We start from the raw sequence: 20,131 nt of genomic DNA on the forward strand, positions 1-20,131 counted from the left end.
ATATAAAAATAAGTTGTATCTAAACTTTCTCGCCCAAATTTTTTCTGCACTTTTTTACTTAGATTCTTCAATATTTTATGTAATGAACCCTAATTTTGGAGCCAACATAAATAATTTCAGTCAATTTTTAGTTTTTACTTAAAAAATTTGGCTGTTTTTGTCCCAATCTTCTGAAGGAAAGTGCAGACTATAAATTTGACTAAATTTGTGATGAAAAGAGAGAACTGGTGATGAAAAGGTTAATGATCTAATATACAAATACATGCAATTGTTAGTTTACATGCAGTTCTAGTGGAGATGTGCTCTAATAGAACAAATACAGTACTATATACTGTAGAATACTTTATTTTCGCTTGGAATTTATTTTCGCTATTTTCGCTGAAGGGATGTTTCCGTGAAAATAAAATCCAGTGAATATACTTTTTTTCCTATATTTCACATTAAACTCATCAAAAATCAGTGAAAATAAATTCCACACAAAACGCCCAAAAAGCCTTTTCAGCGAAAATTTATTCCAGCGAAAATAAAGTATTCCACAGTATTTGTTGTAAATACATTTCTGGTTCAGCCATCCCTCCTGCATGAATCATTTGACCAGTGTCGCTCACATATGTACAAATTCATGAAAGAAATCATGAATGTTTTTTTGTTTACCTGTGATGTTTTTGAAATGTTGGATTTTATATTTATATGTTTTATAAAAATGGTTTGAGAGTGAACTGATGTAATCTTTTATAGAGAAACCTAAGACTAAATTAATCGAGTTCTCTAATCAAAAATATCTACTCGGAATATGATATGTCAAAATCAGAATATTAAACTGAAAAATTATGTAATAACAAAAGTAAATAGTGGATAATCTAGTTTATCCATGTAAACTGATGGTAAAGAATGCCAAATGGTAGTTAGAGAATGTAAACTTATATTAAAGAATATCAAATGCTAAACAGTTACATGTAGAAATAACAACTGTTAGTTGGCAAATGTAAACTACTAATAAGGAAATGTTAACTGCCAGTTGAAACATCTGCTAGTAAAAAAGTATATAAACTGCTAGTAAGAATATAAACTGCTAGTTAGAAAATGTCAACTGCTAGTTAGGGAATGTCAACTGCTAGTTAGGGAATGTCAACTGCTAGTTAGGGAATGTCAACTGCTAGGAAGGATGCCACCTGCTAGATGGAAAATGTCAGTTGCTTGTAAAGAGACTATAAACAGCAAGTTAGGGAAAAAGAATTGGTTGATAGAGAATGTCCACCTTCTAAACGAAATGTCAATCTAGTTAGTAAATGTAAATTGCTAGTTAGAGAATATTGATGAACTTTAGTTGTGGAATGTGAACAGCTAGTTACAAACTGCTAGTTGGGAATGTAAAATCTATTAATTTATGAAAGTGAATTGCTAGATATAGAATGGTAGCTGCTAGTGAAAGATGGTAAAATGCTAATTAGGAAATCCAAGCTATACAGGGATATTGGTTAGCAGATAAGACTAACTAGTTAACTAAATAGAACATTATTTTTAGCAATATTTGAAATACAGGGTATCAGCACATTACAACTTTGAATTGATGTCATTTTTCATCTAATGTATATTTTAATTATAATAAAAACAATCATAGCAACATTCATGGTGCATGGCTCTCATTCATCAATTTTATTTATGTATTTAAGTTTCTTTTTTAATTGTTAAGTGTGGTGCTTGTTTGTGGGTTTTTTTCTGTAATATCATCATCATTGCTTAGCTTTTGCTGATAACATGCACTAAACTCTTCTCGCTCCCCCCCTCTAAACACTTGTATAATGGTTTGATCCAGTCACTCTATGATCACTCTCTATTGGATCAGTCTATTACACAAATGGATAAGGGGTATAAGCTGTGTCTTTATTAACCCATAAAATAAACCTGCTCAACCTTTTCTATATTTTATGTTTCCAAAATGTTGATCAAGACTTGTATCCAATTAGGAATCATGTCAGTTTGGCCAAAATTAACAAAGAAATTATGATGGAGTTTATAAAAAATATTGTAAAATTTTGGCGGGAAAACTATGGCAGCACAAACTTTGCAAATACATTGCTTTTAATATCAAAATTCTACATATCATATCAGAATAATTTACCAAACTAACATAATCTCTTATACTGTAGAATACTTTATTTTCGCTTGGAATTTATTTTCGCTATTTTTCGCTGAAGGGATGATTCCGTGAAAATAAAATTCAGCGAATATACCTTTTTTCCAATATTTCACATTAAACTCATCAAACATCAGTGAAAATAAATTCCATACAAAACGCCCAAAAAGCCTTTTCGGCGAAAATTATTTCCAGCGAAAATAAAGTATTCCACAGTAGTTTAAACTTTTAAAAATCTCAGATTTCAATTCACTAATAACTATCCTCTTTTTCTTGGATTTGTTTTCTCTTTCTTTTTCCAGAAAAACTAGAAGCTGAAGTGCATGAATTGAAGGTGGCTTTAGCAACTAAAAAGTGAGTTCATACTTCTTGTGAAATTCCACTCGATAGTAACTATAAGGAAATGCTTGGTGTATAAATGGGATGTATTAGTAAACATAGCTTATCTTTTCTTGCACATGCACCCGCAGTGTACATTTATGTCTTGTGCATTTGTCAGCTTTTCTGCCTTTATATGTTACCGGTAATAATAAGTTACAGCAGAGGGACATTACTTGCGGTTTGCAACTACGGTGCCATTATACCAAGATCCTGTTTCAATCTCGCTCTCGCATAAGCGTTCCAACTCAGAAAAATGCGAATGCGCATGCCCGAGGTAACTAGGATACTGGGATGTCCAGGTGGATCAAAATAGCTGTTCTTAATATGACGGATTACGATAACTATATTTTCTGTACATTTTCGATGTACATTTTTTCACTATGAATTTGGTAATACATGTTTTATTTAATACAAACCGCCTATGTCATGTCAGAAGGGTGTAGCATTAGTCTCGCTATCTATGAGATGAGACTTGGCATGATTTCACCATACAGTACTATGCGCGTTGCCAACCCCAAGTAATGTACCTCTGGTTAAAATTAGAATGGTTTCAGTGATTATATGTTCACTGTCAACCTGATATAATATGTAAGTACCATTACCCAGAATTCTCTTGAGTGAAACTTTGAGTGTTTGTGGAATCTACTACCCGGTAGTACCTATTGCTTGTACTAGGCGGTATATGTACTTGTATAGCTGCTTAAACGTTGTTTTGCCTTAATTTTCAACTTTCTGTGGAAGTTATCAATAAGTTATTTAGATGTTTTACTTAAAATTTATGGGAAGAAAACAATTCTGCGGTAAACTCACACTTGTATTCGCACACACACTCGCACCATTCACTCTCAATCAATCAATCAATCAATCACTTACCCAGCAACCTAAACCTGTGTGCCAATTAACCCACCCATTTCAAACCCACCAAAGCCCCTAGAAGCTAGACAATATTTGACTGTGTAAATGTGAAGTTATGATTACCTCTGATTTATAAAGTATAGTGTTATAAATGTTGGTATAAGTGGTGGTAATAATAGATATAGTGGTTTGCATGTGGGATACTATGGGTATATATTACAAGGTAATCACTGTCTTTACTCTCTCTTCGCTATATAGTCCAAGTAAATTTATAATTTTATAATTTTTCAATATAACTGAATATTATATTCATATTTCTCATATTCAAAGTATGTCAAATTACATTTGTATCAAATTCTGATTTTTAGAAGTCTGTATTGTTTAATCACTGGATTGTTTTATTGTTACCCACTCACAGCATTCGTAGCTTCTTAAAACGACATCCGTTTTGTGAGAAAATCACAAGGAAAAATTTTCATAGCGTCTCGAGTTTTGTGAAACTCGATCCCTGTGAGGATACCCTCAAGTTGCAACATGATGACCTTCATTGCTTATCACATCTTGATACAGCCAAAACAAAGTCAGCTTGGACGTTCAGTTGCGAGACGTGACAAAACAAATGCAGCGAGTGCTACATTTCGAAAATAAAAATACAAAATAAATGCAGTCAAATGCGCCGGCCACGCGTGTTGGAAATAAATAAAATGCGCTGTGACAGTCTCACCAGCCACTCACGCAATATAATTATGTTATTTTCAAACGCACTGTGCATGTGGGAAAACGATGAGTGAACTCGCGCAAAATTATGCTAGTGTGAGAACACGCTTATATACCCCACGGAGTACTCGCTAAAACATCGAGAAAATTTGCCATTTCAAAGGGCATCCCTTACAAATAATTGTCTGCGATTTTGTGAACATGACGTGTAAACAAGAATATAGCAAATTATCTCCTTTTCTATAATATTCGTGTGTAATCAGTAATTATGAAAATAATTTATGGGTGCATATGGAATACATTTTGTTATGAATTATTCTTAATATAAATTTATGATTTATCTTGTCAAAATCATTTTTTTTAATTTCACAATGTCAAAAACGAAAAGTAGTGTTCAACATTATGCCCTAACTAGTATTCAAATATTCTTTCGGAAATTTGAGACATTGTTCAAAAAATCCTTGACAAGGATATGTCTGATGACAACTAATAATACGCAATTCTCCATGTAGTACTAGAAATTATTGCTGATACTAATCACACTTTTATCGGAAAATTACTCACAGGTGTAGTAGACGAGCATAATAATACTGTCGCATGTCCTTCGTCTTAGCTACATAACCGCCGCAGTCCGATTAATGTATGTAACATCGAATATTTAGTTAGATGATAAACATATATTCACCGTTGCTTTCATGTTACGTTAATACAAACATGATTTAAACTTTCCCTTCCGATGTTTTTTTCTCTCAAATTGCCGAAATATACAGAAATAGCACGCGTGTGTGTGCGTTTCCGTGAGTGAAAGATGCAGGTGAGACTACTTGCCGCAACGTGTTCTATTCATTTCCAGCGCGCGTGGTAGGCGTCTTTGATTGCGTTTATTTTGTTTTATTCTCGAAATGTATCACTGGCTGCATTTATTTTGTCATGTCTCATAACTGAACGTCCAAGCTGACTTTGTTTTGACTGTAATAGACAGGGATATGCAACCTTCATGCAATGAAATTATATGACTGGATTATTGTGTGAAAAGTGATAAAAGTTGGTTTTAGCATTCAAAGGAATAACCAGCAACGATCGTGAATATTTTAAAAACAAACAGTGATTGATATACAGACATAGTGTGCATGAAAATTCATTCATAGTACACAAATTTGTTTCCAAAAATTGATTTTTGACAAATATCTTATAAGAATACTTCCCTGGACAACAGAGTAACACAGAACAGTTTGCGAGAAATTGCAGTAAAATAAATAAGTACCGATACAACTTGCACTAATTCGTGAAAACAGATTTTAACATCAGACTGGTTACATTTCCTGTTGCTGTTTTTTTTTGGGGGGGGGGGTGATAATTTTTTGGGGGGGGAGGGTGATAATGTTGATTTTCACATTACAAATTGTTACAAGTTAATCGTTGCCCCTATCTGAGACTGAGCGATGCAAAACTAAATGCTCCATCCCATAAAGGTAAATACTAAAATTTTCCCTAAAAGACTGTTTTATAATGGTTGAGATTTTGTACTGACCATTTTATTTCTGCATCAAGAAAAATTTTCATTAATTTTGATCAGTCACTAAAAATTTGTAGCTGTAATAAAATTACTGGGGTTGGTTCTTTGGAAGGAAATCGTAATGACTTTTATGGAATTAAAATATTGAAAGTTTTTGAGTTGAAAATATTGAAAAAATACGGTATTTATCAGTGACACATATACTTGTTCGTTTAATCGGCCGCTACAGTTTCTCAGCAATTGTCAAAATACTTTTGTTCATGTTGATCCATGGGAGCAGTTCTAAGATGATACAATAAACTGTAAGACCAATCGGTGTCCAATTAATTTACTTCACCAGTCAGGAGAGAGTGAAGTCAGGTAAGTTACCTATTGTTATATGGACTGGGGAGGAAGATGCTAATGATGACGAAATTATCCAAGCTGTAATGAAAGAGATGGATGATGGAGAGGAGGAAAGTTGGGATGATGATCATGATGAGAGTGATAGTGATGGTGTTGACGATGATAATACTGAGTTGGTTGATTTCAAGTCTGATCCAACAGACTCTACTGATATTACCCCAGCAAGGTTAGATATTATCTATGGTACCCCTTAGTACTAGCTGTTTTATCAATGGTACTTGTTAGTACTACATGTAGCTGTTATATCAGTGGTACCACCTAGGACAAGCTGTTTTATCAATGTACCCTATAGTACTAGCTGTTTTATCAATGTACCCTATAGTACTAGCTGTTTTATCAATGATACCCTTTAGTACTAGCTGTTTTATCAATGGTACTCCCTAGTACTAGCTGTTTTATCAATGGTACTCCCTAGTACTAGCTGTTTTATCAATGGTACTCCCTAGTACTAGCTGTTTTATCAATGGTACTCCTTAGTACTAGCTGTTTTATCAATGGTACTCCTTAGTATTAGCTGTTTTATCAATGGTACTCCTTAGTACTAGCTGTTTTATCAATGGTACTCCTTAGTACTAGCTGTTTTATCAATGGTACTCCTTAGTACTAGCTGTTATATCAGTGGTACCACCTAGGACAAGCTGTTTTATCAATGTACCCTTTAGTACTAGCTGTTTTATCAATGGTACCCTTTAGTACTAGCTGTTTTATCAATGGTACTCCCTAGTACTAGCTGTTTTATCAATGGTACTCCTTAGTACTAGCTGTTTTATCAATGGTACTCCTTAGTATTAGCTGTTTTATCAATGGTACCCCTTAGTACTAGCTGTTTTATCTATAGTACTCCTTAGTACTAGCTGTTATATCAGTGGTACCACCTAGGACAAGCTGTTTTATCAATGATACCCTTTAGTACTAGCTGTTTTATCAATGGTACTCCCTAGTACTAGCTGTTTTATCAATGGTACTCCTTAGTACTAGCTGTTTTATCAATGGTATTCCTTAGTATTAGCTGTTTTATCTATGGTACCTCTTAGTACTAGCTGTTTTATCAATGGTACTCCTTAGCACTCGCTGTTTTATCAATGGTACCCCTTAGTACTAGCTGTTTTATCTATAGTACTCCTTAGTACTAGCTGTTATATCAGTGGTACAGCCTGGGACAAGCTGTTTTATCAATGTACCCTTTAGTATTAGCTGTTTTATCTATGGTACCCCTTAGTACTAGCTGTTTTATCAATGGTACTCCTTAGTACTAGCTGTTTTATCAATGGTACTCCTTAGTACTAGCTGTTTTATCAATGGTACTCCTTAGTACTAGCTGTTTTATCAATGGTACTCCTTAGTACTAGCTGTTTTATCAATGGTACTCCTTAGTACTAGCTGTTTTATCAATGGTACTCTTTAGTACTAGCTGTTTTATCAATGGTACTTCTTAGCACTAGCTATTTTATCTATAATACCCCTTAGTACCAGCTGTTATATCAATGGTACCCCTTAGTATTGGCTGTTTTATCAATGGTACTCCTTAGTACTAGCTGTTTTATCAATGGTACTCCTTAGTACTAGCTGTTTTATCAATGGTACTCCCTAGTACTAGCTGTTTTATCAATGGTACCCTTTAGTATTAGCTGTTTTATCTATGGTACCCCTTAGTACTAGCTGTCTTATCAATGGTACTCCTTAGTACTAGCTGTTTTATCAATGGTACTCCTTAGTACTAGCTGTTTTATCAATGGTACCCCTTAGTACTAGCTGTTTTATCAATGGTACTCTTTAGTACTAGCTGTTTTATCAATGGTACTCCTTAGTACCAGCTGTTTTATCAATGGTACTTCTTAGCACTAGCTGTTTTATCTATAATACCCCTTAGTACCAGCTGTTATATCAATGGTACCCCTTAGTATTGGCTGTTTTATCAATGGTACCCCTTAGTACTAGCTGTTTTATCAATGGTACTCCTTAGTACTAGCTGTTTTATCAATGGTACTCCTTAGTACTAGCTGTTTTATCAATGGTACCACCTAGAACAAGCTGTTTTATCAATGGCACTCCTTAGTACTAGCTGTTATATCAGTGGTACCACCTAGGACAAGCTGTTTTATCAATGGTACCCCTTAGTGATATTGAGTATAACAATATGTTTTTATTTTGTTTAAATTGTTACATATGTTTTCATTTCAGCCAACCTGTTGCTATAGTTTCAGATGCTAAAACGCATGCTAGTTTGGCATCAGAAATTGAACAAAAAAATCTCATAATTGAGAAAATACAGCGTGAAATGCAAGATAAACTGGAAGAGAAAAATCAGATTATCCAACGTATAGAGACTGAAAAAGACAATAGACTGAGCGAACAAACCTCAGAGATTGCTAAGCTGAAAAAACAAAGGGATGAACTTATACACGAAAGGAAAAGACTAGAGAAATTGAAACGGGAATTAGGGATGAAAATTGATGAACAAAATGCAAAAATTGAAAAGTTACAAGAAAACAATCCGCAATATGATCAGCATGAACTTAGCATGAGGATTGACGAACTACAGAACGAACTTTTAAATGTTTTTCAGTCTTCCAAAACCACTCAGGAAAAGAATGAAATAACGATTCAACATTTACATAAACAATTGCAAGAGAAACAGGACGAAATTCAACAACTTGAGGATTTCCTCACAGAGAAAGAGGACGAATTTGAAACTCTGAAACAAAAGAAGATGTTTGGCTCCGAAGGGATGGAAAAAGAAATGGGAAAGAAAATGGAATTTTTGAAAAAGTCAAAAGAGCGACAAGAAGCAATAGTCAAGGACTTAAAAGAGGAGTTATCACGGAAAAATGAACAGATGAAGTGGTGGAAAGAGAAACACGATCATGAACTTCAGAAACTTCGACAAGACTCTGAAGAGAAGGAGAATATTATAAAGAAATTAGAATCTGAGATAGCCCAGTATAAAAATGATATCGAGAAAAAAAAGAACCAAATAACAAGTTTACAGGAAGAGCTTGAAGATGAAAAAATGAGTAAAATGACCCCAAGAAATAAAGAAATTACGGTAAGATGTATTTTTGTTAATTGCTCCTGTTTTGACAGTTTGAACATTCCCATATCTTTTGCATTTTTTGTGAAAACGTATACTTAATGGTTTATAAGTTAAATGATTTATAAGATGAGGGTATGCAACTTGTGTGATATATGATAAACATTTCAATATGACGTCACACGAATTGCATGATGATCAGAAAATTGAAAAACAAGCTTGAGAAACACCATTCAAATGAATCTGTCCAACAACTGGCTGGTGTTCGTGATGTGTACTTGCTTATTCATGAATCGTGCATATGAGTTTTGCATTTTTAAATACATTTTTTTTTTTGCTCATTTGATTGATGCACGAAAAGAACTTTCAAGATCGTGAAATCTCACGAGTTCTTCATCGCATATCATCATATCTAGATTTCAAAGTTACATACCTTTAACTTATACATCCTTGTTAATTCTTATTGATGCATGGGGGGGGGGTCTGTCTGTAATCTTTGAAACTTATTAAATTTCTATGATTTTATAATTGATGGTTTTCAGACAAAATTTTCATTTCTATAAATTTTCCTTGACTTAAAAAGTAAAATTGGTATATGCATGTATTTGCTTGAATCTTTAATACAGAATATTAATAACAAATTCAGAGTATTTTTATAGAGAAATGTATATGTATCAGGCCTTATCTTTTGAAATTAGCCTGGAAGTTAAAATAGCTCTCCTGAACGCTGTAATTTGCATGATTAGAGAAGCAAGTATTCTATTGAAATCTTTTTAAAATGGATTGTATAAGTGATGCAGTTATTAGCTCTTTTGGGTCTTGCTTCTGTTGTTTCATTGAAGCTAAATTTCCAAATTTAACTCATATTGCAATAAATCTGATATTTCAGCAAAACTAGAATTCCATATTTTCCTTATATGTTATTAATGTTTCATTCAGACAGTTTACCAAAGTATTGATGTATCAATGCCTTTGTAATATTTTATTCAATTTTTAAACAAAAATTTTGACAAAGAACAAATGTTAAGTCGTTTCTTGGATCTTTGCCTGATTAACTTCCTGATATGAACTGCTGGTATGCATACAACCTGCTTTTAGGTTGCTATAGTAACTGTCTCCTCCAATTTCTTTTCTCCTCTCTCTCTTTGGGATCTGTAAGAGTAAGGTAAGGGTGATACACAGTTGCAAAAACTTTAAGAGATGGAGATTATTTTGTGCATTTTTCATTGTTGATCCATGCTATCCATCTTTTTTTTTTTTTGTAAATTTTCTGGAAGATTCATCCACCAAAAGTTTTCATCTATCGCCATCCATTTTTCTTCTTGTCACCATAGTAACCATCATCTCAGACCAACAAATTTGCTCTTTTCATTCACTTACCATAAAATATATAAAATGTATCCCTCTGAAAAGTTTGAATTTATTACCATGGTTACCTTTGATGGCTCTACTTGTAAAAGCTGCCACTGAACACTTGTACAAGAACACACTCGTCTTTTTCATCCTCCTCTCTCTCACTTTCTCTATCCCTGCTCTCACTTTCTCAACCCATAAGCTTATAAGGTTTATTATCATACTAACATTGCCCTGGGTAATGTCATAAATTCATTTGCATAGCAATCCATGGAGGAAGTCAGCAAGGAGTTGATCAGTGTCAGGGGAGAGCTACAAAAAGTCTGGGACATGATACATGTCAAAGAAACCCAGCTAGAAGAACAAGAACATGATCTACTGGCAGCACTGAGAAAGGTAGTCTCTCTCTCAGACGTACTCAACGTGTGTGCTGTTGTGTTTTATCTAATCTAAAAACTCTAATAAAATAAAACGATCCTCCTATCATTACCTTTAGATATCTTGTATACACTATACAGATGGTGCATGTCTATTAATTGATTCCTAGATTTGTCCGAGATAATGTAGTCCAGTATTTATTCATAGTATACAAGGCGTAGAATATTTATATTGCAATAAAGCTGTTCAAAATAACTTTTGCTGACTTCCAATATTACATGGTAGCTAAATGTATTTGTGGACACTTGTTCATTTCTGTCTGTGGCTGTCATTTACATGTACATGTTGTGAGTGAACAATTACAGCATTATTGCATGACAGATATTTTTAGTATCAAGCTTAATGGCGTTTAATTATTGTCTTGATATGTCACTACCGCTATATTTATCGTAATTAGTCATTATACTTCAAAATTTCTGTAAATTTTTCGTAAATTGTAATTAAGTTTTATTATTGTATATTATTATCAATATTGTTTTATATCAATATAGACCTACAATAGTTACTGTAATAATTAATGTTTTACACTTAACAGTGAATATCTCTAGCATAGAGGTGTCTTAGCTTAGTTTATAGAATTATACCGCGTTCTTCAATTCCCTTATTACCTTACTCTTTCAAAATTGGTGCTTTATTTCTGGATTTACTCAATGTGTTTAATTAGAACCTGCTTAAAAACCATGATAACTTTCCACCACGTGTATGTCTGACAGACAGACAGACATGACAGACCAGTGGTATTTCATCCATGTTTTTTCCAATAATAATTAATTTCTGACATTGACAGATTATCTTTCGTAACACAAGTTCACTGAGATAAATTGCTCATATATACGCACTTATACTAGATTTTATTACACAATATGACTTTACATGTAAACAATATCTGTCTATCTCCTAAACATTCATTTTTCACATAGCCAAGATATTGAAAATTGAAAAATAGTGTCACATATATTTTTTCATATGTTTGATCATGATTAATTGAAAAAAACTGTAGCAGAAAGAGAGATTACATAAAACAAAATAAACTACTTTGTGATGTGTACAATTTTAAATTTGCATATTAGAAATCGGTTAAATATATTTACAAAAACTACCATAATTTAAGTCTGTGTAAATATATTTTTTAGTAGAAAATCTATTTCTCATTACTTCAAATTTTCTATAGAGATGATGATGTTTTTTTTTTTCTCATTTAATGTGCATATAATCATCTTATTTGATTTTCTTATTTTAATATTCTTTCTTACAGCAAGACGACTTGATTTCAGAAAAAGATGAAAGTGTGAGAAAATATGATGAGGAGTTAGAACAGAAGTAAGTGTCATGTTTATCAGTGTTTTAGTGCCAACAACAACATTGTTGAACTTCACAAAATAAACCACAAAATTATAGCGGGAGGGTCGTCATCTGCACACGCGCGGGAATTGAGTCCCAAACGACGATAACAACACATGCTAAAAACGCAACAGCTCATGGGTAGACGCTTGTTTGTAAACAATGACACACTATGGCCATCTGATGCATGCGCAGGTGACGACTCCCTCGCTTTAATTATTTTCATTTTTTTGACAAAAGTTGATCAAAATCTGTATCCAATCAGGAAATTATGTCCGTTTGGTCCAAAATTGTCAAAGAAATTGTAGAAAAATACTTAAAACTGTACTTAAATACTGCACCAAATTTTTTGGTCGGAAAATTATGGCAATTAAAAAGATAAATATAGGCTTTTAATCCTAAAGTGCTGCAGTCGTCTGGCTGTGTTGTGTCAGATATTGGTCCTGGGTGACGTAATATGACATGTGTTAAAAGATGGGATGAATGTGGTGCTTCAAACTGCAATGCATTTCCATCTGCTACAGTTCTTCAAAGTTTTGAAAAAATAGGGGTAAAATGTTGTGAATAGTAACAAAATTGACTTTTGTGTTTGAAGGATGAAAAAAGCAATTACACATAAATTTTGTTGCTAGTCTTTTGAATGAACCTATTTGGCTTCAGATTGGGGAGGGGGAACTGATTGCCATGGAGAACCGTTTCTATGGAAACAGGAATTATAGCTGTCTTCATTAGTGTTATTGTGACCAATGTGAAATTTAGAAAGGATTTGATTTAGAAACTGGAAATCTGATTTACAGAACAAACAAAATCAAGATGCTCGAAAATAAAGTTGACGCACAGAAGAACGAGATAATAATATTGCAGGAAATGACATCTGCCATGGAAGATAAAGTAGGTGTTCATTCCTTGTTTTGTTTTTCATACATAGTGTTTTGTAACTATAACTGACGTGTGATCACAGTTTACACTATAGCTATCATGTATAATAGTTTCTTTCTTTACTGTCACCATGTGTGTTTCACCAGTAATCTGGAATTCAGTTTGCTTTATGGTACTTGTGAATATTTAAAGGGCGGCAGTCGTCGTGCCGCGCCCTGTTCGATATGGAACTCATAGCGACGTATACAGCACGTGTAAAATACATTGTTTATTTACATGAAATTCAAACACGCACTGCGCAACGACCACTTTAAGTATAAAAAGTGTGTTTTTTTATCAATGTAAAACTGGGCTAAATCTGTGATACCAATTAAAGTATAATGGTGATACGCCATGTAATGTGGTGTGTATTTATGTAATAATAGCTGGAAAATTGTTTTTCAGAACAAATATTTATTTTTCAACTGTTTGAGTGGATACTGTTGGTGCATACTAACATTTACGGTAACCCCCAATTACCTGGTACCAATAGCAGAAAATCAAACTCAAACCCTTCTATATGTACCTTCTATACACCTCTGTTATTTACGTATTAAAATGGATACGCTACTAATAGAGCAAATATGGTATACGTGACAGTTACATTGTAAACTGGATTCCAGTGAGCAACTTTTCCAGTTCATACTTTGCATGAATGCTCTTCCATTCACTTCTAATCTAGTCTAATCTAATAATACATGTAGTAATTTATAATTTTTATTTCTAATTAGTCCGTTCTAGAGGATATATCTTTGTAAAGGTGAGCTTGTGTCTGGTCATGGCTTTATATCCTTTCTCTGCGTGCGTTTGTTTTTTTCTCCCTTCTGCAATCTCTTTTTACTGACTATCCAATATCTTACTTGATACTGAGTTTACATTTATTTTATTTTGCTTTATAATATCATATTGTATTAGTAGTATATATTATTATTATGATATTCAGCATGTTAAAATCTTTTTAAAGATAATTTAATAGTCTAAAATATATGATCTAAAATATAAATATATCTTATCATTACTATCATTCAAAAATTTTCTCTTAAAAAATAATTTTTAGAAACTTGTGATTGGTTGCATGTAGTTCAATCAAAATATCATTTTTGATACAAATATACTCAACTGACCAATTAAATTTTTTTTAGTTGAACTCTTGCATATTAAGTAGCTGATTTGCATATCAAATGACTGATTTATACACCAACATAGATGGCAGTACCGGTGTATTTAATGTACTAGCAATTCCATGAAAAAGGACACAAAATGGTGTTACCAGGATAATGTCTGCTTTATTAGAGTGGTGCTATCCAGAATGTAACTAAGGATAAAAAAGCTCTCTCACCCAAAATGTTTCAAGCCTGCAAAAAAAAAATAAACATGAAGCCTGTTGTTTTTTTTTTTTTTTGCTTCTCTTAACTCTAGTCTTCTATAATCGGTCCTTCTTTTAAAATGTTAAATCACTTTCTATGGGTTAATGGTAAGTAAGTTGGACATGGTGCTTTTATTGGTGTTCTTATTACTTTGTTTTCAGTAATGCATGTCACATGTCATTCTTAATTACAATGTGTGTTTGTTTGTTACAGTCTTTTTTTCATTACCTCAGGGTAGGTACAAATCACCATTTCATATTGTAGCATTTATTAGCTATGTAAAAGTAATCAAATATATGTGATTTTAAACCTATTTTGATTCAAAGTTACGATTGAGTATTTTTAATAGCGACGTATGTTACAACAGAATTGTGGACGAAAATATTACTTCAAGTGTTCTTACATTTCATTTTTTGTCACCTACCCCCCCCCCCCAAAAAAAAGAAAAACTTCTTGTTCTAGGGAAAGTAGAAAAATGATTTATTATTTATTTGTTTAGTACCATAACAACAAAATATATGTATGTTGTTTAACAGTTATCAAATAATGCTTTGGAATGCATTGTTGTCGCCAAAACAGAAACAGAAAACAAACACTTCTTCATTCTTCGGAATGCATCGGTACTTTATCGGTACCCAAAATTGCAAACAAAATGAGTAAGGTGACATGTGCAATGACAAAAAAGCAAAACCTATTTTTAACGAATGACGAATAACAAATATAATATGTCTAATGAAGGTTAGCCTTTAAGTACCCAAAAAGTTGCAACTACTGTAGTGTAGATTTTGTTGTCCTGCTTTAATACCAAACATTGTATAGGTGATCAGAGCCTATAAACACTCAACGGCTTCTTTGATTGGCTGAACTGCACAAGTTTTATGGCTGAATAGCCAATGAGGGACAGTCTTCTATGTGGCAGGCATTTATATTTTTTAGCTGAATGGTATTAACATTTTTAGTTTAAAAATTAGTATGCATAAAATTCAATTTTATTATTGCTTCTGTATATTTCTGCATTCCTTTATTGAATACATAATAGTGCTGTTCAGTTATATAGATTTATTTTATTAAGTTCATCAAAATACTATGGAGGGAGGAAAATAATAACTCTTGCCTATAATCCAAATTTCTGTATAAACCACTCTAGTATTGAGTACCACTATAGTTTGAAAGCTTAATTTTCACTGGTACTTAATTTATCAAATCATCCTTGATTTTGGAGAATACTGTAAAATACTTTATTTTTGCTATTTTCACTGAAGGAATGATTCAGTGAAAATAAAATCCAGTGAATATACCGTTTTTCCTATATTTTACATTCAACTTTCAATAATCAGTGAAAATAAATTCTATACAAATCACCCAAAATGTCTTTTCAGCAAAAATTAATTCCAGCTAAAATAAAATATTTTTCAGTATACAACTTATAATTACATGCAGTTTAAACTTTGCTCTGTTTACTGATGGAATTGTATAAATATACAAAAATGACGATACATACTTGTCACTTTAATATTGCTGTTTGTATCCATTAGAAGCAAAAGAATGGGGCCACAAAGTGTGCAAAGTGTCAGGAGAAAGATAAGACAATCCAGACTCTAACTCAGGAAGTGAAGCGGTAAGTAGAATGTAGATAACGTGCAAGTGAAATTACTGTAAATTGTACAGAGACCTTTCCTTGCATGGGTTTCTTAAGACTGCAAGCCATGGAATCCTTCAAAAAATTTTATTGTTGTCCCTAAATGTATATAACTGATGATTTTATAATGGGTTGATATAATATAAGAACATGCACCGCGAAGTCTATGCTAAGGCAGCACAGGATCACATTAATCTGAATTTTGCCTTCCTAATAATTTCATAATATTATCATTAATTTAATTTAATTTATCTTTTATAAATCTTTTCAAGATTGGAGAAAGAAATTAAAACACAGAAAGAAGAGATGGTCGCACTGAATGATGTCATTGGTGATCTTGAAAGACAAAAACAGTCACTTATTGCAGAGAAAAAAGAAATTGCTGGAAAAATTGAGTTATCAAAAGATGGTAATTATATACATGTGAACATAACACTTATTCTCTCCAGTTAGTTCTAGTTGTAATAAAATATATATATTTTTTGTTCTGTGGTATAGTGTTTTAGATGAGGTGTTTTGGACAATTGGTTGTATATGACATGGATTTAATGGCATGAATATTGTGAACCAATTTTTTTTCACAGCCAATAAAACGGTTGAATTTTGTAGCTGACAAAATTTCTCTGGGGCCCCTTTCTTGACATTTTTTCTTCACAAATATCATAAAATCCTCAAATTGAGATCATTTCTAGCAGCAAAAATTACTCGTAAGCTGTTTACGGTACTGCTGGAAATGTTCCATTTGGAATTACTGCAAGTTGTGGCAGAACAGGATTCGAAATGCGATTGTGAAAACTTTGTTCTGTTTCTTTTTCCCAGCGATAGAAAGATGTGAAAAACTAGAAATCGAGAATGAGCAACTAATAGTAGAAAAAGAAGATTTGATGCAGCGACAAACTGATTTAGAAAACGACAAGAAAAGATTACGACAGTCTTTGGAAAATAAACGGAAGAGGTATGATGATGCTGATCTTTATTATAAAATAATATTTCTGTTAACCATATGGATTTCATGTGCTGTTTATAGTCATGTGTTATCTCTATATTATGTAATGTGATCAATTATTTTTTTTATTTGTTCATCACCATGGGAACCAAACTTTTTGGAAGAAATTTTTTTTTTATATAAATGTTTTATGAAATTTAAACAACTTGACCAGTCACAATGTAAATGAATAACAGTAAATCGACCAATGATTAAAGAAACTAGCAAAGAATCATGGGTAATGGGTGTTACTGTACCATTGAATGAAATTGTATTTTTTTTATTTGAAGGGGCAAGGGAGGGTCTTCCAGGATAAATGTTTTCTAAATATTTTATAATTAAATTTCCGTAAAAAAATATATGCCTTTATGAAATTTGTTGTAGACAACATGTTATATCATTGTGGAAAACATATAAACACATTCAGTTCTGATACGTCTATTTTCAGTCGTTCAGATCTTGATCTTAATGGAACTGCACTGAAAACAACTACATCAGTACAAAGAGAAGAAAGCAAAGATGTGACATCTCCAAGGCAACTGGAACCCTTAAAAAAATACTCAACTGGCTCTCAAAAAGCCATTCCCTACCCTCGGCCATCTTTATCATCACCACGGCAACCACCATCATGTCTCTCATCTCCTAGACCACTCTCATCCAGTTATCCAAGTACTGGCCAACCCTCATCTTTCCGATCACCAAGGCAATCTCTGTCATCATCCTCATCCTCATCATCAGGCTCCTCATCCAACAGCAAAAAATTTACATTACCATCAAGCACTAAATTCAAAGCAGCGATACCGTGCTTGACTGGTGCGGTGTCACCTCCTACAATCATGAATCCTGGAGAAGACAGTCCAACGCCAACAGCCAATGGTGACAATCTCTCTTTGTCAGATAGTTTCAGATCATCTTCACCTTCATCACAGAGGTAAGATTCTTTCATTCTTCTTTAAAGCATATCATATCTATGTTCATCAATTAGTGCAGAAATTGTGCAAATATCAATATTCATAAATTATTTGGAAAGTGAGTAAAAACATCAAACGTATTAGGATTAAAATGTACAAAAATTATTTTTGGGTGTAAAATTAACAGCTTTGATTTGGTGAGACAAAATTTGGGGAAAATGACAAAATTTTGTCATTGTAAAAATTTCCCTGAGATTCATTAGACATTATTAATGAATGCCATCAAAACCACAATAATATCTACGATTATTTATGTTATGATATTTCTAAGAAAATACATTTCGTCATTGTTTCTTCTCTATTTCTGTGCTTACCAACTTGTAGGAGATATAAGTACAAGGTGAGATCATACTTCAACATATATTCCTGTACATTGACAATTCAAGGGGAAACATTCAACCCCTGGGATTACCTGCCAATTTTGTTTCTCTGCCTCCTGACATTACAATGCACCTTCAGTTTGAGAACAAGTTTGGGGTTTATATGTGATGAAAATGCATTATTAATATGATATGCATTGTGTCACTCACAGGCAGGTTTTAACAATTCTCAAATGTTAATAAAGTTTGTGGAATAATCACACATAACTGTGTATTTGTTGTTTATTTACCTATATAGCTGAGAATAAGTCACAATAATGTACACATGATAACACAATCCATGTACAACATATATACATTGATATGAAGATAGATATGAAGTTATAATCCACACACTCAAACACACACACACACACACCTGATAATTGAAGCCACAAGAATTGTTAACGACAACGACAATGAGGACGATATTTGTTCTGTCCATTTTACAAGTGAGACAAGAATTGTAGTTTTGTAATAAAATGTGCGTAAAATCACGCCACATAAAAATATGTTTCTTTTTTTAGTGAGTAATTACTTAATTTCAGCTGTAGAGACAAATAAACAACAAAGAAAATGATTACTCTACAACTTTCCTACCGTCTGTGAATTGTTTGATACTGGTTCCCATTCCCTGTGTTTGGGAATATTTCCCTTTTGCGTACAACCTTCAGAACTCGAACTGAATATTCAACTACAACATGAAATGTTTTACTATTGACTGGACTCCTCACTAGCCTGACAAATTTGGCGTAGGTGGCGCCCTGGACTGCTGCGATCCCCACCAGCAGTCCAGGGCGCCACCTACGCCAACTTGTCAGGCTAGACTCCTCACATGATCCACTCATGGAATATACTTTTAATTTTTTATTATATTTATCTTTAATAGGTATAATATAATAGTACATTATTGATATGGTTAATTTTAAGTTTATTTGTCGTTTTGTAATTTTAAATTATGCGATTATTGTTCATTATTGACATCTAAAAGTATAACATGATTTGATCTGTTATTAATTCACTACCCGGTACATGTGTTAATATATACTTTTATGTTTCATTGTTTTATTCTAATTTTCTACTTACTGCTAGGTTGACACTTCCATCCTTCCACGGCGGTGGAGGAGGTCGGCAATTTGAAATATACATGGAAGATAAAGTGGATCTTTAACTCTTGTATTCTTGTAGAAAGCAGTTCGAACCATCAGTGTCTCTGTAAATACTTGTTGCTGTCCTAGGGAGTTTTTAGTTCTATGTACCGCATCCTTAGAGGTGCTTTAATATATTTTGCTAGAAAACCAGTTACTACAATCTTTCTAAAAGAACCTTTATTTTTAAAATTGTTAGATTTATTTTATTATCTTTTTTTTGTGCTTTTCAACATTTTATATTTTGCATGTGTGTTTGTCTTGTTTGATACCATAAATCGGGCATACTTTTTTCAAATATCAGCCTGTCTTTCATTTAAAGCAGCTGATTAAATTGTCAACAGTTTTGATGAAAACTGTAAGCATGGTTAAATTGCTTCAAAATTATTGTTTAAAATTATCGATTTTTTTTAATTTGGTCGAAAGTATATCAAGTGATATGAAAACAAACAAGATGAATCTTGAATGGATGATTTGCATAAGTAATGCTTGTGTGTTTTCTAATTCTTACATGTGTTGTCGCTAACCTTACCTTGGCATTGACCCTAGGGTCTATGCTTGTAGCAAGTT

General features: G+C 32.9%; 1 protein-coding gene across 5 annotated transcripts in view; it reads left to right on the forward strand.

The window, feature by feature from the left end:
• Positions 1–20,131, forward strand: part of LOC144359586 (uncharacterized) — a 60,558-nt gene that overhangs the window by 35,490 nt on the left and 4,937 nt on the right. Inside the window, exons 20-31 of one of the 5 annotated variants that reach the window (XM_085506913.1) lie at positions 2,440–2,491; positions 5,947–6,177; positions 8,193–9,057; positions 10,660–10,791; positions 12,089–12,153; positions 12,972–13,065; positions 14,673–14,693; positions 15,995–16,077; positions 16,371–16,507; positions 16,918–17,053; positions 17,532–18,014; positions 19,506–19,753. In XM_085506913.1, coding sequence (XP_085363039.1) covers positions 2,440–2,491; positions 5,947–6,177; positions 8,193–9,057; positions 10,660–10,791; positions 12,089–12,153; positions 12,972–13,065; positions 14,673–14,693; positions 15,995–16,077; positions 16,371–16,507; positions 16,918–17,053; positions 17,532–18,014; positions 19,506–19,584 — 2,378 coding nt within the window. In that variant the 3' untranslated portion in view covers positions 19,585–19,753. Of the gene's footprint in view, positions 1–2,439; positions 2,492–5,946; positions 6,178–8,192; positions 9,058–10,659; positions 10,792–12,088; positions 12,154–12,971; positions 13,066–14,672; positions 14,694–15,994; positions 16,078–16,370; positions 16,508–16,917; positions 17,054–17,531; positions 18,015–19,505; positions 19,754–20,131 lie in introns of those variants that run through there. The other 4 variants (XM_085506910.1, XM_085506911.1, XM_085506912.1 and 1 more) reach the window with 4 other exon arrangements.

Source organism: Saccoglossus kowalevskii, chromosome 13, assembly GCF_978046115.1.
Source record: "Saccoglossus kowalevskii chromosome 13, keSacKowa6.1, whole genome shotgun sequence".
Taxonomy (NCBI): Eukaryota; Metazoa; Hemichordata; class Enteropneusta; family Harrimaniidae; genus Saccoglossus; species Saccoglossus kowalevskii.